At 38.6% G+C, this 25295-nt stretch overlaps 1 protein-coding gene across 2 annotated transcripts in view; it reads left to right on the top strand.

The window, feature by feature from the left end:
- The window catches only part of COL19A1 (collagen type XIX alpha 1 chain), a 181385-nt gene that overhangs the window by 35759 nt on the left and 120331 nt on the right, over positions 1-25295 (top strand). For both annotated transcript variants that reach the window (XM_065681451.1, XM_065681452.1), the window contains exons 8-11: positions 728-853; positions 1320-1382; positions 5958-6011; positions 22294-22347. In XM_065681451.1, the coding sequence (XP_065537523.1) occupies positions 728-853; positions 1320-1382; positions 5958-6011; positions 22294-22347 (297 nt within the window). The remainder of the gene's footprint in view (positions 1-727; positions 854-1319; positions 1383-5957; positions 6012-22293; positions 22348-25295) is intronic.

Below are 25295 nucleotides of genomic sequence, written 5' to 3'. Positions count from 1 at the left end.
TTTCATTACTTCCTTACCAGTTGTAAGGGCTACATTTTCAGTAATTTAAAGGAAAAATTTATCCTTGAATGCAAATTTCTAAATTAAGATGTAAATCCTGTTGGAATTTCTTTGGCAGAAGGCTCACAGCAGACCTCATTACATCTTGAGAGCTTCTGAAGTTTAACAGGCTCTGTTGTCTACTTGTCATGTAGTATATCATCAGCTTGGCTCAGCTCTTACGAGTTAGAGACAGGTGCATATTGGCGTCAGGGCTGTTTGTTTGTTTCCAAACTGTTCATGCCTGAAGTATCTCATTATGAAAAAATTAGAATTTTCCCTCACCGTCACTCTGCCATTTTACATTTTGGGATAGGAGGTGGAGGACGGGATGAGACTGATATGTATGGTCTGGTTTTTTTCTCCATGGGGATATTCTGCTTCACTACTTCCTTCTAATTTGGGGAGACTTCATTTTCCCAGAGACTGTACAGGCTCTTTTGGAAGAAAGAAGTATCATAGTCAGGTTAATTTTATCTGGCATTGATTTTAGTACAGAAGGATCACCATGTCTAGACTTTATTTTACTACAGCTTCTTCCTCTGTTTGGCAATGGGTGTGGCTTCTCTGTAATATGGTGTGTACAGGAGTATTAAACCAAAAAGTAACTTAAAAATAGAGCTCAGGTGGTATTTCTGTATTAACCAAAGTGCACAAAAAAATCAGAAAAATCTTCTTTTTATTTTAGTGCTCACATGAGGAGAGACTTCTTGCTACGACTTCATCACCAGTGACTGTTCATGCCAGCAAAATATACATGCTTCCAGGAATACAGCAGGAATCGAGAGAGAGATGCCACTGCTTTCCAAATAAAGTAAGAGGAAATGTTTATTTCCAGATAAAGTTTTCCTGTTGCTTTTTAGTTCATCATGCTGTTTAATCCTGATAGGTATTAAAAAAAAATGTTTGTTTTGATTTTGTAGCTATGAGAAATACTTTACTGGTTTGTAGGGTTATAATGTACTTACGCTGTATTTCCCAGATAAGAAACAGTACATTGTAGATTTAGTTAATGTCTGTAAGGTTTACTTGTACAAACACACACCCAAACAAAAGATCCATGGTAAAAATTAGAATTATATTCAGGCACTATATTTAGTGTAAATGTTTTTACTTGAGAATAAATTATTTTCTACATATTTTTTTTTTTTAAGATCCTTCTCCTGAGCTATATTTATTCCGAGTCATTTGCTTTGTTAGGCTTTTGTGATAAAGACAAGGAAACCAAACCAAATTTTGGACCTGCTGCTTTGTTAATTTCTTATTTCTTTTCAAATCAGGGAGAAGCAGGATTGCCAGGAGTACCTGGTTTGCCAGGCAACAAAGGAGATAAAGGTGAAAAGGTAAAATATCAGTTGAAGTCTCTCTTTCAAGTCTTTATCTTTGGCTTATCCTTCTTAAATAGAAACTATGGATTTTGTAATTCTGTAAAAGTATATCCCTGTACACAGGTTAAATTCGGTATCAGTCAGTCTCTGGTTTTGCATATGGGCTTCCTGCTGGGCAGCCTACAGCTATTCTCACTTTGGGGTCCCCTCATCGACTCCATGGGACACAGTATACCTGCCTGGGAAGCGCACATCTACCCAACCCTGTTAGCATGTCCTGGTTTTCCCCCTTATCAAAGCCAGAAAAGTCGTGTATGTCATCTGTGATAAGGATTTTCCCATGTTATGTGTGGATGTCACTGCTGCTAGACAGAATCCTGTGTGATGGATTTACCTTTGCAGTCGTTAATAGGAGGATTTGAATTCACTCATATGACCTCAGCACTGTATATTCTTTGATACGACTCTTAACTGAAACTTTCTTAAATGTGAAAAGAGAGTGATCTGACTTTTAAACTTAGAGAGGAGAAATAAAACCAGTGATACCCAACTCAGGCCACATCAAGGCTGTGCCAGCCAGGTGCTTCTACTGGATGATACTTCCTGGGCTATATACTCCCTGCTTCTCCCCCAGTGCCTGGGAAACTGTGGAGTAGTGCCACCTTTGGGATGAGTTTTCTTTCTCACTAAGAAGAGGCAAGCTCTCTGAATTGAATTTTTTGTATTCATCAACTAAAGGTTCCTAATGATTTTTTTGCCCCATGTCTGAATACTTCAATCACCATTTTATAACCATGAGATCTGTTTGCCTGTCTGTATATCTATTTTAGCTGACATAATTTCTTACAGGGACTGCCTCTGACATTAATCATTCAGATGACAGATCTCATATAAAGGGTGAATTCTCTACATCACCTCTTTCATATTCCACTTTATCGCTTACAGAAACCTTGCCAGTACACTGTCTGCTGGGAACAAATCTCTTCAGACTGCATTGTTGCTTCTTTCTTGATACACGACACGTTTCTTTTACCTGCACATTGTGGATGCTAGTTATGGCACACATAACTATGCAGAGATGAAAACTGGGAAAGCTAACTTACTTAATCAAATCTTACAAACCCCAAACTGATTTTGGTTAAAAGGTGTTTTGACAACTGATGTAGGTCACTCATCTGATCTAATACATTCCCATTGTAGGCAAGAGCAATGTTGTAATGCAATACTCTAGCAGTGTCTGCTCTAGGCCATGTTAATGTGATTCTTTCTGTTTAGTAAGTGCATTTGCTTTTATCTTAGTATTAAAATCATCATCTGTACCTGGTTAGTACAGAACCCTGCTGAGAATATTTTCCTACTCCCAAAATTCCCTGTGGACTGTTTTCTAGATAAAATATTGTATCAAGTTAATCCCACTCCATATCACAAAGTACATATATTTTAAACAGATTTGCAATTTAAGAGACAAAAGAATACTTTAAATAAAATACTTCCTTAATTTTGGGGGGTGTTATATGAGAAAGGTCTGTAATTTCTTAGATAATTATCACTTTGGCCTTCTCTCTATCACCACATTTGGCTTTAGGCTATCTCTGCTGAGCATGACTAATAGCAATGTGTGGTATAGGAATCAATGTACTGTGCATTTTGTCTGCTGCTAGCATATAATTTCTAGTTCTGGGACAGGTGTGTTGAGTAAAGGCTAGAGGGTTCAAAGAAGTAAAGATCAAGTGCTTTTGAAACTCCCTGAATCATTAATGAAAAAAAGTGATCACAAGTGTACTAGTGCAGGTGGTCTCAGATGTGCAAAATTATTTCCACTTCAGAGAAAAGGATGATTGGAATCACTGGAAGGAAGCATGTTTGCTGTCTCCAATCTCTTTTTTAAGAATTTAGTTTGGCTTTATGGAAAATTGATAGAAGCAATTATTTTTTTTTATTTTTTTTTTTCAGCCTGTAGAATTTCCATCCAGACTGCTTATGAGCTTACCAAGATAAACATTGTTAAAAATATAGGAGCCATCCTATTGCTTGCAAGAAATCACCTCCTGGAAAATGTGCTATGTCTTAAATATTTTATTCTATAAGTATCTTGTACTCGGTTGAAAAGTATTTTCATTGGTACTCTTGGTAGTAAATCTGAACAGTAGGCTTATAGCTCATGATATTACCTTTGTATGTGGTTACACTGAGTGTGCTTCATAACCTATAAATGCCAGCACTGAACTGCTAGTGTTCACCAGCTTATGAGTTTGTTTGTCTGACAGCATATATTTCTGTTTGCTTTGGTAGTTCTAAGCTAATGTGATCCTGTATTCCCCTTCTTGCTAATTTATTTACATAAATTTATAAAGCTCAACTGCAGTGTGTGTTGGGAGTTAGAATACTCTTGTTCAGGCGTAAAAGAGATTTATTCAGGGGAAGATAGAGGCTGAATGGTCAGGAATCTTGTTTTTTCCATCTCATTCCTATACTTATGACATCTACTATGTAAGATAGAGAAAGGGATACTTTTTCACTTTTGTGAAGGGCTTTGAGATCTGCAGAAGCAGAGGAAATGTTATGAAACAAAACAAAAGGGGGGGAGGCAAAAAAAAACCCCTTAAAAATGCAAATGTGAGTACTGTTATAGGTTGTACAACATACAGCATATGATCTCTAAACTCACTGAATAGAATCATAGAATAGTTAGGGTTGGAAAGGACCTCAAGATCATCTAGTTCCAACCCCCCTGCCATGGACAGGGACACCTCACACTAAACCATCCCACACAAGGCTTCATCCAACCTGGCCTTGAACACCGCCGGGGATGGAGCACTCACAACCTCCCTAGGCAACCAATTCCAGTGCCTCACCACCCTAACAGGAAAGAATTTCCTCCTTATATCCAATTTAAACTTCCCCTGTTTAAGTTTTAACCCATTACCCCTTGTCCTGTCACTACAGTCCCTGACAAAGTGTCCCTCCCCAGCATCCCTATAGGCCCCCTTCAGGTACTGGAAGGCTGCTATTAGTTTAAGTTTTAACCCATTACCCCTTGTTCTGTCACTACAGTCCCTGACGAAGAGTCCCTCCCCAGCATTCCTATAGCCCCCCTTCAGGTACTGAAAGGCTGCTATGAGGTCTCCAAGCAGCCTTCTCTTCTCCAGGCTGAGATGAAATAAAAGCATGAAAAACTAAAACCTTTCAGACTGTCGCTATTAAAGTCACAATTACAAGATAGAAACATAATTTTATGATCTAATTTGCAGTGGAAAATAATTGTCTTCAAGGTGGGGAGTCTGTCTGCAGTTAGTGGAAGAGAAGTGTAAACATACCTTGGTTAATTGGGTAGTAAGTCATATATGCTATGGGCTTCCTGGCATGTAGCAGGCTGTGTAATTTTAGACTACGCAGTATACAAAAAAACCACTGTTGAATGTAACAAAGTGGTTCTGGTCTATTAAAATACTGGCAAGTGGCATAAGGGAACAGAGCGTGCAGAGATAAGAGAGTCACTCGGTAGGTGATTAGATAAGGTAACCAGGGGCCAGTCCTGCTGCTTTATCTCTCGTAATGCCAGTGGGTTCAGGCTGTTCGTGCACACACAGGATTTCATTCTACTTTTGTGATACAGTTAAGGACCATTCCAGTGTTTGAATAAAAAGGACATAGGAGATGGCTCATACACTCCTCTAGAACATTGTTGTGTCTGAGTGGTTTAGACTTATGGCTGGAATAATACTCTACACCAAGGAGTTAATTTTGATTGATTTACTTAGCTCATGTGTTATTGCTCTGTTTGCTAGAGAATGTTGTCTTCTTGGCGCAAGTAGACAAACCTGATGTTTTGCTTTTAAAGGAAGACTATAATATGGTTTCAGTGCTTTCATTATATAACTCTAATGTCCACATGATCTTGATTTTAAAATATAAAATTTATTAATTTTAGATCTATAAAATCAATTTTAAATATAAAAAAGTATAAATTTAAAATTCATACTTGACATTATTAAGCAAAAATTCTATGTTTGATCTTCTCTTCAGCAATTTCTAAGACTCATGGTCCATTTGCAGCTGCTGGTGTTCTTCCATACCTCTCCAGATCAGTGGGTCATGTCTCTTAAAACTGAAATTTTCATATAGATTGCTTATGTTTGGTTTCTCTGAGGGGATAAAGGGAGGGAGAGAGAAGCTGAGTTTATAGAGTGTCTTTTAAAAATTCCATTTATACAAAACAAACCTGTATTATATGTTGAGCTTTCTCAGTATAAAACACACTCAAGGTGGAAATGGACCCACTTGGCTTCCCTCTGCTGTCACAGTGAATTCTGTTAAAATCAGCAGACCTGGTTTCTGTGGAAATGTGCATGTGTAAGTATGTGTCACACAAGGATCTTAACTGACATTACAGGTGTTTTAAAATGTATTTATTTTGTCTGATTTCATTGTTACATGTGAGGCATCCTCCTCGACAGTGGTTTTATTACTAAACATGACAAAAGCAGGGTAGCAGAGTAGAGGATGCTTTTCTGTTGAATCAGACATGACCTGAGTAGTTGTTAATCTCAGAAGTCTTTAGAACTTCTGACTGAATGATTTGTTTTGTAGGGTGAAATGGGAGCAAAAGGACAGGATGGTGTTGCTGGTCTTCCTGGTGAAAAGGTAAGTTCACATGTATTGGTATGTAAATTGAGCCATGGGAAGTGTTCATTATGTCAGTGGCTTATCTGTAATTGTGAACAGAAATGGGAAGATAGAGCCCTTCTGTTAGAAAATGGATTTCTGTTACCTGCACTGCCATGGTTTTGTAACACATTGAAAAAGCTGCTCAAACCAGTAATATTGTCTACACATGTCCTTGCTTTATGTTGGGTTTTGTTTGTTTGTTTGTTTGTTTGCTTTCAGGAAGGAATTGGGGGGGGGGGGGGATGATGGATATACAGAACCAAAGGAAGCTACTTGTTCCACTCTGCAGTTTGTGGTCTGTAAGCATAGAAAAGGCTTTTTATGCTCTTAACAGTCTACTTGGTAGAGCTTGAAGGTAAACACCATTGGATGCTAAGCAAAGACATGATAATAGCCATGGCTATGAAAGCATGTGTATTCAAGATGATAAATTTCACTTCCTTTTGCAATACAGTGTTTAAATTAAGGCAGTTGTGCCTGCTTATTGAGTTCAGAGTTAGTTGCCTGTAATAGAGGAGGTCTACTAGCCTGATACCAGCCATTTTCCGTATAATGGACAGCCCTCATGACATTGAGGAAACTGTGTTGCTAGAGTTTCTAATCATTTGACCTCTTGTGACTTTTCTTCTGTTCCATAGTAACAGTTGAAATAATATTAGATTTTCTGTTTAGACGTGGAAGTCAGTTGATACATAAATGGAAACTCTCCAGATGCCTGTGTTAGTGCTCATCACTAATTTATTTATTTATTCATTTATTTATTCAGGTTTTTTACTGTCAGGATTTTAGTCCTCAACCCTCAGTTCTGGTTCTTTTTCACTGTGTACTTCAAGTTTCTGCTCTTTCAGTGCCATAAACAAGTATGCCTTTTAAAAACAGCTGTTGCTGTGAGAGGCTCTGCATTTCAGTATTGCACTTTATTGGTTGACATGCTGCTTTCATGTATATGCAACATTTTAGTAACGGTGTGAGGGTTTAGTTTATTTTGTAGTTACCCAGATTTCTAAATACTGAAAGAAGTAGAGTTTCACTTCAACTGTCACATTTAAAATCTGTAATTAACAAGATATGAAACTTTTACTCAGTATTTCCTTCTCAAATTGTGTTTTGTTAAAATAGGAGTTAGATGTATAATATTACCAGAGAGTTGAGTTAAAATAAAAGTTGAGAGCAGGCTGCAAAGATGTCCAAAGGACTCCACAATGTAGAGGGACTGAATCATAGAGTAGTATGTAAAACTCGGAGAAAGTAATACTAAAGAGCAGATGAAGAAGAAAAACAAAGCAAACTTTACATATTTCATGTCAGATGGGACTAGCTATTACTTGGAATTACAGATCAATGAAAATCTATGTTCACTGTTAAGTGCTAGTCAAATAAATGGAATTTAGGAATGACTAGAAAGAGAACAGGGAACAAAGCAAAAGCATCTTAATGCCATATAATGAAACCATATTGGGCTGCATCTTGAATGATGTATAGAGTTCTGGTTCCCACACCTCTAGGGGATCAATGCTGCTAGAAAAGATCCAGAGGAGGTGCCAAGTGTGACAAAGAGCATTGGGCATCTTCCAGTTAAGGTGGACTTTGACTTGGGAAAGGCACAACTGACATGAAATATGTCCTGTTCTGTGCTCTGTACAATCATGAACGGAACAGAAAAGACTAATAGGAATCTATTTATTTATTTTACTCTCCTTTTCAGTGTGCGAACTGGGGCATCAAACCTGTCTGTTAGCAAGTTCATAAAGGTTAGAAAGGGTTCGTTCTTCGTATTATATGACTACAGTTTGAACACTCTGCCAGAGGGTTTGATCAGTCTGAAAATTTTTTAGAAAGTTGATAGAAGAAAAACCCGTGGAATGTGTCAGACAGACACTGCTGCTAGTCCGAAAGTTCTTGAGCTCCAAGACACTGAAGTCTGGGAAACCCACTGGAGAAGTCTTTATGGTTACCCTGTGGTTATACTTTTCTGTAGGCATCTGTTGTTGCTACAACTGTAGTCATATACTTGACTAGAGAAACCGTTGACTTGATCCAGCCAGACAGCTTTTACTTTATTGTGCTCCCAGATGTGAATTAGTGGAAGGAGTTATTGTAAAACATTGTAAATTGAATGACATTGATCTAAAATGAAGCTTTGGTTTTCCTTGGCTCTTTCTGTAGCTCCTTCTCTGATGTTACCATTCTTTAAAGTTACTAAGCTAAATTGCTTTTCCAGTGCAAGTTATTATTACAGTTTCCATGGTTAATACTGTTTGGGGTTTTTCGCTTAGCGCCTTGCAGATTCACTGTCAGACCAAATCCCAAAGCTTCTGTTAGTTTATGTAAGGCTCAACAATCAGATCATATTTAATATCAAGGCACTGTACTTTTCCTGAAGATCGTAATTCTTTTAATTCAGACTACATAAAAGCCATGCCATTGTTGCAAATTTAAAATAAACTACTGTGGAATCTGAAACTGGCAAACCCAAAAGCTGCTTAGAAGAAGAAAAAAAAAAAAGAAAAATAGGCAAAATATTTTGGATAAGCATAGCTAGAAGAAGAAACTGAGATCCAGCCACCCAGCTTCTGCTAGCCAGAGTTGTCATGTCTGTGCAGACTAGTACAGTGTTGTGTGGAATTACTAGCTCCTTTCTGGAGGTAGAGTCGCTTTGTTTTCCTTGTGTTGTGAATGGTGTTAACATGTTCTGCCTCTCAGTTGATGCATCAAGAGGTGTGTAAACTTTTGTGCGTCTGTTATTTTTGTGCTCCTTTTTCTGGGAGGTTGTGGATGCTAACGATGTACATAGATTCTGTGACAACTGAATAAAGCAAAAGAGTAAAAATGCTTCAAGCACTGTTATATACACAGGCGTAGCCTACTTTTCAGGAAGTTGAGGTACAGACTGTGCTATGTTGGGAGAGCATTCTCCGGAGCCACTGATGTTTGTTTATCCTCTTAAACCCTTCAGTATGCATTATCGTTTGTTGGAGATGTTATATTTGACTGATATGGCTATTTTTATGTTTTTTCTGCACTGTATTTCTCTGAGCTTTGTGCAGATCTGCCCCTGAGTCACTAGTTAGAAACAGGAAAAAGAAAAAACAAACAATACAATTATTTGTTATGTAGATGCAGTTTGAGGCTTCAGAGAGCAGAGGCATTCTTTCTGATCCACCCAAAACCTGTCCACTGCAATATTTCATTGTTGACACTTATTTCCTTGGGGAAAGGCTGGGAGAATAAATACATGGCAGATCTTACTTAGGTTGTTATGAGTAAGCAACAATATCAGTTCATTTGACCTATTTTAGAAGTTTACCTTAGAATGAGATCAGCTTGGTTATTAGAAGGCCTGTTTCTGTAGACTTGATTAGTTCTGTTACCTGCACTTCTTGTGTCACTCAGCTGACACTTGAATATCTCAAATCCTTTCCTTCACTTTGTTCCTGGGTCTATAATGCCATGGCAATGAAGCTCCAAATTAAAAGTTTGTTTATGCCATGGATGCTAGGTGTTGTAGTCCTCTTTGGGGTTGGGTGAGGTGTTTTTTTTGCTGGTCTGTGATGCCTTGGCAGTCAAGATGCACCACTCAATTGTTTTGACATATCCCATTTTAGGCGGTGGATGAACTCTGTGTACTTAAAAAGTTTAGTGGGAGAGTTCCTGGTTCTGAGAGACAGGGTGCCACCATGGCATGTATTTTAATACAAAGTACTAAGCCTCTTGCTGAGTTATGGCTCATGGGTGTTATATGGGTCCTGCTAGCTGAAAAGCTCTTAAGCTTCTGAGAATGTGTGGACGGCAGCAAGTTTCAAAGGACTCAAGCTGCTGAAGGTGAGTAATTGGCTCTGTTCTTGGTCAGCCCATATTTGGCTATATTTTCCTATTATGAAAATACTTCTTCTTCGGTCACTACATTCTGAAAAATAAAACCAATTTAGCCAGAAATGTAATTCAGAAAATTCAGAAGACTTACCAAACTAAACTGGTTTTGTGCGTTCCCCTTTATCCAGACCTCCACAGTGATTGCTTTCTGATGGTTCGTTGTATACAGTTCATAGTGACAGAAATAATGCGTCTATGTTTCTTAAATGACATTTTGTGAAATACTTGTGACGCCATTAACTTTTAATATGTGACTTTCAAATAACTTAGCTTTACTGTTGTAGCTTCTTGCCTAATTTTTCACAATCTAGGTTATGATCAGACAGCCTAAAGTAGTAAATATATCAAGTAAGCTTTTTAAAATAGCTGGTTTTGCACAGTAGGCCTGAAGAGGCAGGGAAATATTCAGTATGCTGTGCATTTGCTACTGCACTGTATGGGTGCTCCTGCAGTGTATTAATAAAATAAACAGTTTAGACAGACTGAAAGGAGAAAGAAATGCTTATATGAATAAAAACAATGTTCATCACTGCAAACTTAGGTTTATATTCAAAGTCAGACTAGAGGGAGAAAAAAGCCCTGAGTGTACATTTTCAGGAGCTCTATCAACTGTATGAGTGTAATTTGTACTTTGGGAGTCATGAATTGAGTTTACATGAAGATACAGGAGGTATCTGTAAAGGATTATATCTATAAAAGGATTGTTCCTTTTGTTCGCTTGCATGTACTTTGGGGTTATTCAGCCTGGAGAAGGCCCTGGGGAGACCTTATAGCAGCCTTCCAGTACCTAAAAGGACCCTACAAGAAATTTGGAGAGGGACTTTTGCAAGAGCATGTACTGACAGGACAAGGTTTGAAGGTTTTAAACTAGAAGAGGCTAGATTTAGTTCAGATACTGAGAAGAAATTCTTTCCTGTGGGCGTGGTGAGGCACTGAACCAGCTGGCTCAGAGAAGTTGTGGCTGCCCCATCCCTGGAAATGTTCAAGGCCAAGCTGGACAGGGCTTTGAGCAACCTGGTCTAGTGGAAGGTGTTTCTGCCTGGAGCAGGTGGTTTGGAGTTAGGTGAACTTTAAGGTCCCTTCCAAACCAAACCATTCTAGGGTTTGTGGCAAGGACCCAACAAAGTGTGCATAAACTCATACATTTTGTAAGCCAGAAGGTAGCAGGACTAGAATATATTGTGTTGCTTATGATGGTGTTTTTCTCATTTAACTTTGTGAGATAGTTATCTGTAAGTTCAGTTTTCTCAAATCCACTATCAGTGTTCTGTGTTCAATTTTAAGTGACTCTGAAACCCAGCACTGATACTTTTATTCTTGTTAAATTCTGTTACCCTTTTGTAATTAGGAGGGTTCTCTTTGTACCTGGTACAGGTAAAAAAATAATTAGTGAAAGGGTTTCCAAAACAAGATATAAATACCATTTGTGGTATGTGTGCCACACCAAAGAGGCATGTTAACGCTTCCTAAACAGCCTACTTTGCGCTGCCTGGTGGGAAGTGCTCCCCTTTCCCTTAGTGGTACCTGAGAACATGAGTTTGAAAACTGCTACATTGTAAGGTTTTGGGTTTGCTTGGGTTTTTTGTTTTTTTTTAGAGAAGAAGTTGAATTCAGAAGCTTAGTATGAAGCATGGCTTAGAAATGTCCATTTGATTTCCAATATGATTTAAATATATATACATTAAGTTAAAAGTTGGGGGGAAAAAAATAGCATGCTAATATAGCGTGTGACTTCAAATTCCTTTCAGAGATGCTTTCAAAACCCACCTCCATACTGTGGGGTCAGGTCTTCAGGGCCAGCTATGTCATAAAATCCACAACTGGAAACTTGCAAAATGTAAATCCAAATCAAATTGTGTCATCATGAAGATCCTTGTGACCATTGACCTGCTTTCCCCATAGCTCCAGCTAGACCATGGAAACTCTGTCTAGAGTTTTCCAAAGCATATCTGACTTTTCAGAAGAAGAAATGATATATGGCCTTTTATGCCAGTTCAACATGAACTCCTGGAGCACCAATCACTCATGCAAATATACAAATCTGAGGAGCCATCGGTGGTGAGGTTATAGTAATGCAGTCTTTTCCTTGCAGCTGTCTTGAAAAATCTCTGGACACAGTGCCTTCATATTTCATGTGCTGTACAGATCCTTGACAGAGGTCAGGATATTTCTGAAGTAGCTCATCGGTATCTCTGAGAAAGCTTCCAAAAATGCATGTGGAGCACTGGATAGGTACTGCTTTAAGCCATCTTACTCAGTTTGTCTCTCTTTTGTTCAGTGCCACCCAATTTCTGAGCTCCTGTCATTGCTAATCAGTTGTATTTCAGTATTTTTAGGTCAAGTATGGACGTAAATTTTAGAAGTTATGCAGCTTTTGAAAAATCCTTGTACTGCTTTACTCTGGAGTCTCCAAAAGAGATAAAAAGAGTATAATCACTAACACAGGAAAAGTTATTTAACAGCTTTTCAAAGTAGACTTGTGAGTTGTAAAGCCAAAAGAGCATTTTAATAGGAAATTTGGTGCAGATATCTAAAAACTAGGGTTTTGTGGGTAAAAAGTACATAGATTAGCCTCAAAAAATAAAGACTGCTTTTCCAATTAGAAATTTTATTACCAATAAGTTTAAAGCCTTGAGTTTAAGAATTGCTGGCTGTTGGAAATCAGGCAGTTGGACACCGTCTGTACTGCAACAGATTTGGTATGAGTTTTGTATTCTGTGTTTTCAGTGATATCTTTGTGTACAATTAAGACATACCTGATTTTAAGAGATGGATGAATATGAAAGCAGTAGCTCTCAATAGCTGTCTGATAAATATATGTATTTTCTAAAAATCTTACTGGGCAAATACACTTTAGAGCATTACGTTTTCCAAAACTTGTTTCATAGCTTTAGCATGTATAGTTCTTGCTTGCTCTTGCTCTCTCCTTAGCGTTAGAAGGAAGTGTTTTGAATAGCCTTTGATCATAAATTTGATTCCAGAGAGCTGTCTGCTGTGCTGACTTATTTTTGCCTTATTAGGTGATTTTTGCAGTTCATAACTCCAGGAACTGTTGAGCTCCCTAGTTTTTCAATTCCTAAAGCTAAACGACAGCAGTACAGTTTGGTTCTCGATAGAAAGCTCCATGGCATCAAATTACCTTGTATGCAGTGACCCTGCATGGGTGTTATTTCCATTCTGGAAGGAATGGTGTATTAGTGACTACTGTAGACTGGGTGCTGTTGGTGAGCAGAGACCTCATTTTTAGTTAAAGATTTGTTGCTTTTTGAGGGGAGGGCGAAATTATGCTTCAGTCAGCTAGCCCATTTGAGGAAAGCCGTGGCATTGTCTTCTGTCCTCTTGTGGTTTGCTCAAAATCAGATTAGTACATCTCAGTAGAACAGAAGTGCAAATGTGTTTTAGGAAGCAGATGCTAATGCTTGTATTGCTCGGCATCAAAGCCATGGGCTACTTCAGGCAAGTGACACTGGTGAGATAAGGGTGGGGGTGGAAGGTTATACCCTTTGGTATTTGCAACGAAATTGCAATAACCACCAGAACTTGGCCGGTCACGGGGCCCCAGCATGCAGCAGCCGCTATTGTGATGTGAGGTGTGGCCAAAGAAACCAGAGGTCACCATCCATTTTATTAGGGGTCTGGGCTGCTGGGAGCAAAACCGAGGGTGGCACGGTGCCATGCAGGACAGGCTTTTGTTAGCATGTTATGTAACGTGGAAGTGAGAAATAATGCAGTTGTTAAATAATGGTGTCGTTAAATGCAGCTCTTTGTTCCTTAATCAGAGATTCATGAATACTCTAGCTGTGAGCCTGCCTGGCTCTGGGATTCTTAACTGCGTTTCAGAAGCCTCAGTCAGGACCTTACAATTTTGAAAGGGCGGGGGCAGGCTGGAGGATTCTTCTTCAATTGTTCGTAAATTATATTTACTGGGTTCTTTCTGTGAGATTTCTGTGGCATATAGATTTTATTTTTCCCTCCTTCAGGGCTAGAAAGTGAGGGCTAGAGACTGTTTGGTTTAAAATAATATTCTGAGCTTTTCACATCTCATCAGAAAGTATGGCTTTAAGAAAAATATCCGTTATAGCAAGACTTAGTGTTGTAAAAGTTGATAGGGGTGTGTTGCAGGAGATGGCTAACTGGGGAGGAAGGAACTTTCTTGCTGTACTGTAGCACTGTACAGCTTGTCTGACATGTTTTGCTTAGTTTTGCTTAGTTTTGCTTGTCATCTTTTGAAGAATTAAGATATTAGACTTCAAATACTAGATTTTGGATCTGATTAATCATTAATCTATATTAGGATAATTTTGGATACCTTTGTTACTGTACTTCATTTAGTTTATATATAACAGTATTTTCTCCTTGACTAACAGCTTTTATTACAAGTAGTGCATGAGAGTTAAAAAAGAATCGGTTTCATGCGGTAGAAAATTATATGTAGTACAAATTATACAGAGGTTATAGATTATGCTGTTGGCTGCTGTGGCTCAAGACCTATTAACTTTTAACTGTCCTTTGCCTTTTTGTTGGTACATGAGATGTATTATGCATACAATTATTTAAATAACTCCAACTCAGATGGGTGTTTTTGATGTCAATGAATATGCTTCCCAGAAAGACTTTTAAAATTATAAGGTAGGGTTTATACTCTGAATTCCATGCAAATAGTTTTTTTTTTTAACTCATAGATACCAAGTTGTTGGACATAAAAACTGCTTTTTGTTCACATCGTGGGATTTTTCGTAGGTATTGCAAGACAGAATATTGTGTTTGGTTTCTTGTTTGGTTTTTTTTTTTTCCGATTCCCTCTGCTATCCAGTATTTATCAACACCTAAGGTCCGTACTGTATGTTTCAAGTCTGAATCGATTAAATCAGTGTGACACGCTGAGGCTGGGCCAAGTCTTGTCTAACCAGCAGTCAGCACTGTTACTCTGGCATGAGTCTCCCAAAAATAGAAACGCAAGAAGTCAAACAAGTAAGTGGAAGGGCACTAAAAGAAAAAGTGCTGTTAATTCCACTGTTGACTTTCTGTCTAATGGATTCTTGTTCCCAGGCCACGCTAAGTAAAGCAACTGGCGCGGGGTGTGTTTCTGCAGATGGCTCAGCAGTGACACACGGGGCCCAGCTGGTTGACAGGTGTTTGATTTGTATTTAACAAGTACCTCACGCCAGCCAGATTTCTCTGTTACAGATACTAGGAAGCCAGTCAGCTGATGCTTTTTCTGCAGAATTAACACCCCTTTCACTGTGCTTCCCTTACATTGTGAATGGCAGTTCTGATTTTCCCCTGTAAATGAAGGGGAAAATTTTAGTTTGTAATAAGAAAGATATAAAATAGGAGAAATTAATCCATAGTTGAATTATTTAATAGTTGTAATCTGCTACCTTTACAAATGGAAGAGGCAAAACATTTTTATTTATAGCTGTTGACAGTAAGATCTCAAGAAATATTTATTTAGCTGTCCACTCATAAGAATGAAAATTCCCTTAAAGAGCATGCATGGAAGGTTAATGACAGATTTCTGGCATATAGCTGTTACACTCTCTGTTCTTCCCATAATGTGAGAAGGACTTTCTTGTACAGTATAGCGCACACAAGCCTGGAGTAAAAGAGATTCACTACCCAGAGGTCATACAGTATTGACTAAAATGCACCCAAGGCCGTGAGGGAAGAGTGAAGGTGGGGAACTACTAAACAGATGAGAATAAGTAATGTACAATGCTATTCCTTATTGGTTTTTCTGTAAACTACATAACAGCACACTGCATAATTGGAGAGAGACTGTCTCAACTGTGGCCTATTTATTTAATTACAGTTGGGGGGAGTTGTTTTTGTTTAATAACTGGGAGTGGAAGAAATTAATAATCTTTGTGGCATTTGTTAGTGCCATGAAAGCAACTGCTGGCAAAACCAGCTGTGGAAATAGAGTATCAGGATACTCTTATAAATCATCCTTGATTAATGTGAATTCTGAGAGCTTTAGCTAGTGGGATGTTTAACGTAACAGTGACTATGTCCAGTTTGCTAACTCTTCACCTTCCCGTCCCGTTTCTTCATTCTTTTACCTGAGCATTTTTCCTTCCTGGTAAAAATCCCTGAGGTGGAAGAAGGTGAGACTACAGGAACTGTTAACAAAAATGTGTGGCTCTTTGCAGTGGCAGGGTGATAATGCCAGTGCTGTGAAACAGCCAGAATACCAGCCCCTAGAATATGGTGTACCGGCAGTACTTCTGCTGCTGAACATCAGAAGAATGAGGAAGGAATGAAGCCAGAGAAAAGGCTGTCAAGAGTAGTGTTGATTCTCTAAATAAACTGAGTTTTAGTGAAAGGATGATTAGAAACTCACACAGTGATTCTGTGTCCCTTGAATAGTGGACTAGCTTGCTTTCCGGGTCAGACATCCCAGATGTGGTATATGGAATAGGCTAATGACCCTCAAAGAGGTTAAGAAAAGGGCCTGAAAGGAAAAGTTACAACTCTACAACTCACTGTTCTTCAAAAAGCTGCTCAGAATTTATAGTAATGGTGTACACCTGGAGATTTACCTTTAGGGGTCAGATCCTAGGCCTGCTGTGCTAACAGTGGACCCACTGACCCCAGACTCACAGGTCAGGCGCTGTCTGTTGGAGTCCTAGTAACATAGCTGGTATATATCCACTTCATCCAAATACTAGCCCGCCTTCAAAATGTGTCAAATGTCAAAAGGCATTGTTTTTTAAGTGAGGAGATACATTTCTTGGGAAAGTCTTAAACTTCCAGGTGGAAATTGTATTGTGAACTGCTTTATTTATCAGTAGTTGATAGGAGGTTTGCAGTTAGAGAAGCACACCAACAACATGGTATTTCAGAAACAGTACTCCTGTGAGTTCCTAGATTAGAAATTCCAGTCAATATGGGTTCTGTTTATTTTTGATTCACATTAAATCCTTGCTTTTGCTAGTGTTTTTTCTTTCTTTCTTTGATTTTGTTTGGGGTTGTTTTTTTTTTTTGTATTTAATGGTCTGTGGGACAGATCTTTGTTAGTGTAAAACAGCATTTGTTCTACCTGAGAATCTGCCTCCTGAATTTTCAGGTTCTAGAAAGGCATGATGATGATAATTGCCGCATTAAGGAATAGCCGCTGACATCTAAGAGGTCAATGCTGTTTACCTTCCTAATATAGGCTTGGTGCTCCAATTATTGTGGTGAATATAGTAGTCATAACAAATTTTGTTATTTTGAAAAGACCTTGGCATTTCATTAATATTGGATAATGTGCTTTAATTTATATTTAACATTATTGCATTTCAAATATTATTTTAGCAAGGCAAATTAGATTAATTTCCACTTCTGCTGAAACTTTAATAAGTTTAGATTTGCTTTAATGCCATGTTATGGCTGGGTTAACAATAAATCAATAGATGGTGTGTCAGGCAATTTCTTTTGACTGACCTACTGTAAGGGAGAAAAGACAGTTACAAAAATCAATTAGCTGTCCATGAGTATAGCCTCACTTCAAAACTTTTTCTACTGTGTTGCTTCAGGTGACACAACTAGGGAAGTGATCATTCCCTTACTCAGCACTGGTGAGGCTGTACCTCTAATCCTGTGTTCAGTTTTTCCTCCCTCACTACAAGAGAGACATTGAAGTACTGGAGTGTGTCCAAAGAAAAGCAACAAAGCTGGTGAAGGTTTGAGAGCACAAGTTTAGAGCTGGGGGGAGTGGGTTTGTTCAGGCTGAAGAAAGGAGGCTTAGGGGAGACCTTTCACTCTCTACAGCTACCTGAAAGGTTGTAGAGAAGTGGGTGGCAGTCTCTTCTCCCAAGTAAGAAGTAATAGGTCAAGAGGAAACAGTCTCAAATTGTGCCAAAGGAGGTTTAAATTTTTCCAGGGAAGGAAAAAGTACTTCATAGAAAGGGTTGTCGAACGTTGGAACAGGCTGCCCAGGGAAGTCATTGAGTCACCATCCCTAGAGGTATTTAAGACATGTAGACATAGCACTTAAGGACATGGTTTAGTGGCTGACTTGGCAGTGCTATGTTAATGGTTGGACTTGATGATCTTAAAGGTCTTTTTCAACCTAAACAATTTAATGATTCTTGATGAAGGTGGTCAAGAAGGCAGCAGTTGTCACTTCTTCAAAGACATGTGATAGCAGTGAATTCCACTTGTGTTTTGCCAAATGCAGAAAGTACACCTACTGACAGTAGAGGCTCTTCTGCTCATATTTTTCTTGAGGGTATAAAAACAGCTCCTCAGCATCTATCTTAAAGGCTTCAGTCAGTTCATTGTCAGATTTCAAAACAAAAATAAAAAAAGGCAGTATGCCAGCCTACAGCCTGTAGTTATGCATGAAAACAAATGGAGTGATCTTTTCATCCTAGTTTTTTCAGAACAACTTCTCTGAGTTCTCATTCATGTCTAAATAATTTGTGAGAGCAAAAAATAGACACAAAATTTTGTCTTATGTGCTTCATTTGTGAAATGTGTGCTCTATGTATTTGAGTATAGAAATTGTGCAAATTGCCTGCTTTTTAAGACATGCTAATACATGTACAAAAGGAAACAATGCCAACTAAAGAGTGTGCAGTCTGGAGTAAGGAGCCCTGTGGCCATGTTCTTTGAAGCTCTGAGGTGTGTCTGGCTGCTGATTCATTAGTTTGCAAGCAAAGCACCAAAACCTACATTTTCAAGTGTTTAATTCGGAATGCATTAACATCTATTGCCTGAACAGATAGGCTGGTCAGCCTTGTCCTGAAGGTGGGTATCAAGAAGGTTTGGGAATGAGGAAAAATTGATACCTCCTGACCTCAGATTATATTATGAGGTGCAATTGAGTACTGTAGGGCTTTCTTATTGGCCTTTCTCTCGAGCAACTGTGCAAAAAAAGCCACAGGGGCCCTGATCACAAGGACACAAGGGTCCTCTGACCATCTCTCAGCCCTTTGGCCAAACCATGATGTACCTGCTCTGCTGGGGCTGCTTGTCCTTTTGAAGCAGGACAGAGCAAAGGAAACAATATACCTGTCACAAGCCCTTCATCAGGTTATTTAAAGAGAGGATTTTATGCTTCCTCACGTGGATCAAGGATAGCACTAAGCAAGTACTCAGCAAGTGTACTGGTAATTCAGCAGTAACCAAGTAGGATTGAAAGGGTAATTAGGACCCAAAATGTCATGTTAGCAGAAACTCATGACTAATCCAGGAGATTCATGGGGCAAGTCTTGGCAAATATCAGCTGAATATATTTTTATGTCATTAATATTCTATCAGGTGATCCTAACCTTTTACAGGAGCCTGATTAAAGAAATAAGGAAATATTCCAGTAGGCTAAGGAAGGTGTCACATAATGGAGTGTAATTGGTGTGGGAGTTTTATTTGTTAACAACAAAGCTGTGCCCTTGCTGGTGGCTCTGGACTGGCTTGGTATGTGCTTCACAGGGGGGATGCTGCTCGAGCCCTCTGACAGTACATTCTTGAACATTACACTCCATTTCTGCAATGCTAAAAATAGTTGCCCTCGTTTTAAAATACCGGCCTATTAGATTATTCCAAGGGTCTGGCATACTCAGGCTAATGGAAGGCACATATCCATAAATTATCAAAACAGTAAGCAATGTTTGACCATGCTGATTTTACTTCCACTGAGACAAGTTTCCTTCCTAGTAACGCTGGAGTACCAAGACTATTCTGTAAATCAAGCTCCTGGGCGTGCTCTAGTAAATTTAAAAATAAAGAGGAAAATGTCTGATCTTCATCTTGAGGTTGCAGAAGCATCTGACTGTTTCTTGCTGGTTTTCGGGTGGGTTTTTTTTGTTTGTTTATTTTATTTGTTTTGGTTTACTTTTGCAAAATCGTGTCTGCAAAATGCATAAAGTATTTTACAGAAATGATTTCTCTTTCCCAGCCTTGAAGAGAATATCATGAAGTTCTGGCATGTTGGCCAATATAAATCATATTAGTGCCTAAAATGTTCCAAATACCAAAGCACGTTCCCAGTTATTGATAACAAATTTCTCTTTTTTTTCTTTTTGGGATTAGATAATGTGCTGCCTAATTAATTTTTGGCACCCTACTGTTTGGCAGTGCAAGTGCCCAGGGCACCTAATAAAGGTCACATATTTGTATGTCAACATAGCCTCTTTTTTTTACATCTGGAAGTCTCTTGTTTAGGGGGCTAAAAATACCTAAATGTGGAAATCAGGGTGTTAAAAATGAATGTAAATGCATTCAAAGAAAGTTTCTAAGTACACAGATACACAGTGTCTTACTCTAACTTAAAAACCCTTAGGTATAAACCAAATCTCTAATTTTATAGTGTTGCATTGTAATTACAAACTGCATAATCAATAAATGATAAATATATTAAAAAGTGTGATTATAAATACACGGCTAATTTCCAGAATAGTTAAAGCAACCACAATATCAATCAATTTAGATTTTATAAGAATCGGTATTGATCTAGGAGGTTATTTTTGCATTGTGTTGAAGGGATAAGCATTTGTATATCACTGATTAAACAGTGCGTGGCAAAATACCTATGGCTTGTCTACACAAAAAAAAACCCCAACAACTAAACCACAACAGTGAATGTGGGGTTTTTTTTCTAGTTTAGGGTACTCCAATATAGCAGGGAAGATGAAATATTATTGGGTAAATATTAATGATGAAAAATTTTTCTGAATTCATGCTGTAAATCCAGAGAAAATGAAGGGCTAAGGATTCTTTGTAATGATTAATTAGATTTTTTCCCCAGCATGCTAGCATCTATTTTTACAGAGGGGAGCTGGAATGAAGATGTTGGAAACTCTATCATGAGTGGAGTTAGAAAAATTCCATTTTAACAAGCTATTTTAAGCTGTATTTTAATTGTTGTAGATCATCAGTGCTTTGTATTTATTTGCTTAATTACTTGTATCATTTTGATGAGTAATTGTTCTTTTATTGTCTCTTTCTCTTGTTAAGAGAGATTGGAGTTTTTCCTTTGTTCATTTTTTGTGTCTGGGAGGCATTCGTCTTCTGCTTGGCTTGGAATCAAACAAGTGAACTTTCAGAACTTTCTTTTATGCCTGAATCCCGGCTTGGCTAGATAACTGAATTGGATAGTGTGTGAGTTACGAGGGCAAACTTCTGTCTAGGAATTAACACCCATGAATTGAATGGAGAAAGCATTTGATTTTAATAAGTCTTCTAAGCTCCCACTTGAAGTAATGTGAACAAGGGTGAATTCTATTAGAACTTAGCTCAGTAACTTTAGATTTATTGAGAACAAAATTAATGTACTTCACTGTGGCATATTTCATGTAGATAGAGGGTGGTTCTTCTTAGTTTTCAGTGGCACAGCCTAGTTCTCTCTAGGTCTGTAACTGTTTAACATGCTTTGCTAAGAAGGAATGGAAAAGGAAACTGCTGCAATATTTTATATTTTAATTTAAACAAGATAATACTAGGTTTTTAACTATATCTGTTCTCTATTAACTATATCTTTTTATCTATTGGTTTGTATTTTTCTCTTTTGCTCAACTTGTCCTTATTCAGATATTGAACGTGAAGTTTACCATGTTACTCAGCTTGGATAATTACCTTTAAAAACTTTTTTTATTAACAAGGGCTTGTTTTCACTTATGCTTAGTTGTTGAGAAAAACTTTTAAGTATCTGGTTTCTTGAATGGAATTTACAAACCCAAATCAGATTAATTTTCATGGGCAATGCAAGGAGAAAGTAATTTGTGGGTCAGGGAATGACTAAGTCAATTGTATAGCTGACTTATTTTGCTCTTGGGGTAGAGGAGGTGGTAATTTAACAACATACACAGAACATGCACTTAGGAAATAGGACAAACAAATTTTTGTCTGCCTTACTGCTTAGGATCAAGATTTGCATTTCCTCCTGCCCAAGAGGCTGGGGAAAGATACAAAACTCTGCTTCGAGCAGAGCCTAAAAATCAGCAATCAGCTTAGTATGTACAATTCCCTGTGGGACCTGGCAATTTAAGCATGGATCCTTGTGGTCTCAAGTACCTAATAACATTTAGGGAGAGACTGGAAGATGTGGCACCCTTGTTGGGATTTTAGGTACTCAAGTAGTATGTAAGAGTCCTCTGAAATATTTTTTTCTGAATCAGGGCCTGAAATAAAACTTAAGAAAGATTCTCATGGGATCCAAACTGAAGCAATCTACAGCTGCTGCGTAATTAAATAATCTGTAATTGTTAATTACATAATATTTTGAAAGTGAAATGTATTTTAACCAAATACAAGTCAACAGACATAAACAAACCTAGAGATAATACAACTCTTCTGTAGGAAAGGAACGAGAAACAGTGCATGTCCAGATGTCTTTTTCTCTTAATTTAGCTCACTCATGAGTTAGGTGTGTAATGTGATGGCTATGTACATTTTGTTTCAGGGGGAAGCTGGCTTAGTAGGTGCTCCTGGCATACCTGGTCTTACTGGTTCCAAGGTAAAAAAAATAAATAAACCACCACCTACAGCAAAAACAGTCTCATTTTCTGCATTTTCACTCTCAACATCCTTTTTGCCAGCTGTCCAGTATCTACATAAATTGCACTTGAATTACATATCCAATTTGTGAGTTGTATAATGTGACAGAGGAACTTTACTATCAGTTTCTAAAGTGTGTGTGCTGAGGTGGCACAAACCTGCCTATCGGCATCATTTTGCATTAAGAGCAGTTGCCTAAGCCTCAGAACTGTGCAGGTCTTTCCAGCCACAAGGTAGCAGATTCAAGAATTTGAAATTCGAGAGTCTTGTGAGCTCAGCAAAATGAGATGAGGGATGGCGCTGCTGCTTCCGCTCTTGCATTTGAATCTTTTGCTCCTTTCCAGAGGTGGAATATTGTAGGAAGGACAGAACTTGCAAAAAGTGATATCTGTATTATAAACCTTACTGGTAATATTTGTTCAAGTTGCCTTAGTCTTTTCATGGCCAGATTTTGTTTTCTGTTGGTTGCAGCTGTGTTTAACCATAAGTATTTGGAACGAAGCCTCAATGTCACATATGTCTGCCCAGCTAATTCCTTTTAGAAAATTGGAGGGGAAATAGTTTTGCTGCTTCCACAAATTAAGGGACTACACATAAAACTCCACATTATTTTGTTCATACTAAAATTTCAAGAAAGTGTTTTGCAGCATGACCTTGATGCGAAGGCCTGATTTGTGTATATTTAGGGCAGATACTTCCTGTAATACAGCATGGAGGGAAGGAAGGAACTTATTTTCTGCATATGAGGTAGCCAGCATTGAGTTCTGCAACATGCTTACCACAATCTATCAATTTACAAGTTTAAAGCCAGGATTTCATTGACTTGTACTGCAGGCATATTTAAAACATTGAAAATTAGATCAACAATCCTGCAATATCAGGATGAGTAACCAGTGATTGTCCATGAAAAAGCTTGTGTGGAATGTTTTTCCTAACTTATTATGAGAATTCTGCCACAGAGAATTAAAGTCAGTCGTAAATGTGTTATTTTGCAACATCCACGTTTTTATTTCTGCAACATTCAGATTCTCTGAATTTACCAGTGGCTAATATTGTTGTATTTTAATGCTGTCAAGTGGAAATTAGCTAAACTACTTTCTCTATGCTTTCTGTTGACTGTATTTCTTATTCCCTCTAATTTGTAATATTTATTTTCAATTCAAATCTGTGCAAAAAAATCTGGACACTTTCTGAAAATGGAGAAGTTACTTTATCACCCCATACTTAGGTACAGGCGGTGAACATACTGGTTGAGCAGCAGCATTTCTGAAAATGACCTGGAGGTGGGCATGAGGCTTAAGTATGAGCTAACAGTGGTTCACTTTCTTCCCAATAGGAGAGAAAGTGAACCACATATTGGACAATGATAGTAAAAACTGAAGCTGGCAGGTCAGGGGAAGATATCTTCCCCCCTTTGCTTGGTGGTGCTGCATCTGGAATGCTGTGTCATATTTGGCGGGGGGGACAACGACGACGACGACAGGACGGGACTTTCACCCTTGGTACTTTGAGAGGTGTCGAGAAACCAGAGAGGGTCAACAGGGAGCTAGGGGCTTAGAAACCAAGACCTTTGAGGAGAGTTTCAAAGTACTTAGTTTGTTGAATCTGGCAAAGAGGAGGCCAAGGAGTGATCAAGGCTGTCCTGCAGGCATAAGAAACCCAGCTGGCTGGTCTTCAAGGACAGATTCCTAAAATCCCAAGAACAGTCCACAATGATGTAAAGGGGGTTGAGCGACCATGGCAGAAGGTCAGCATGGGTGAACAAGGAGCTCCTGACTGAGATCACACACAAAGAGGAAGTAAACAGTGGGAGCAGGGTTGAGCTGCCCAACAGGAGTACAGAAACATTGCCAGAGCACGTGGCAGAGGAGTTAGGAAGCCAAAAATTCATCTGGAATTGCAAATAATAAGGGATTTGAAGTTCAGCATTAAGGGCTTCTGTTAACTGCATCTGCAGATAAAAAACGAGGCTGAAGAAAATGTTGACTCACTCCTTAATAGGGTGGGGGATGTGGAAAAGACTGAGTGTACCTGATGCTTTTTTTGCTTTGGTTTTCACTAACAAAATTTGCCTTCAGGCCTCCCAGGTTACTTAAATCTCCTAGCAGAGTGTATGAGAATGAACCATTGCCCACTGAAGGGGTAGAGAGTGTTAAGGAGCACTTAAGCTACTTGGACGTTTGCAAGATACCGAACAGTATGCATCTGGAGGGTGCAGAGGGAGCAAGTCTGCCATCTGTCATTATCAAAAGATCATGATGACTAGGGGAGGTTTTGGATGACTGGAAACAAATAAACATCACATTCATCTTCAAGAAGCATCTATGGAACTGCAGGCCAGTCAGCCTCACCTCTGTTTTTATCGCCAAGAATAAATCATGCCTGACCAATGTCGTTGCCTGCTCTGGTGACTGTGCATTAGGGGACATCAGTGGACATTGTATACCTTGACTTCAGCCAGGCTTTTGACACAGTCTCCAGTCATATCATTGTTGTCAAATCTGTAAAATACAGACTGGATAAATTGACAGTAAGGTGGTGGAAGATTAGTTGGATTGTTGGGCTCAAGGGTGGAATAACTGCTATACAGTCCAGCTGCTATGTAGTAAGTAGTGTTATCCCTCGTGGAGTGACACTGAGGCCAGTATTATTTAGTGTCTTATTAATTACCTAGATGATGGATTCTCAGCAAGTTCATGGATGTTAGCAAATACAGGAAAGTAGTCAGTGCACTGGGAGGTAGGACAAGAATGATATTCAGTGGGACCTCTACATGCTGGAGAAATGAACTAATGGCAGAACTCATGAAGTTAAGCAGAGGCAAACATAAGGTCCTGCATTTCTGAAGGAAATAGCCTCATGCAACAGTGCAGTCTAGGTTCTACATTTCTAGAAAGCAGCTCTACA

This window comes from Lathamus discolor, chromosome 5, assembly GCF_037157495.1.
Source record: "Lathamus discolor isolate bLatDis1 chromosome 5, bLatDis1.hap1, whole genome shotgun sequence".
NCBI classification, from domain to species: domain Eukaryota; kingdom Metazoa; phylum Chordata; class Aves; order Psittaciformes; family Psittacidae; genus Lathamus; species Lathamus discolor.
The sequence above is the reverse complement of the archived record's forward strand: the minus strand, read 5'-3'. Positions and strand labels throughout refer to the sequence as shown.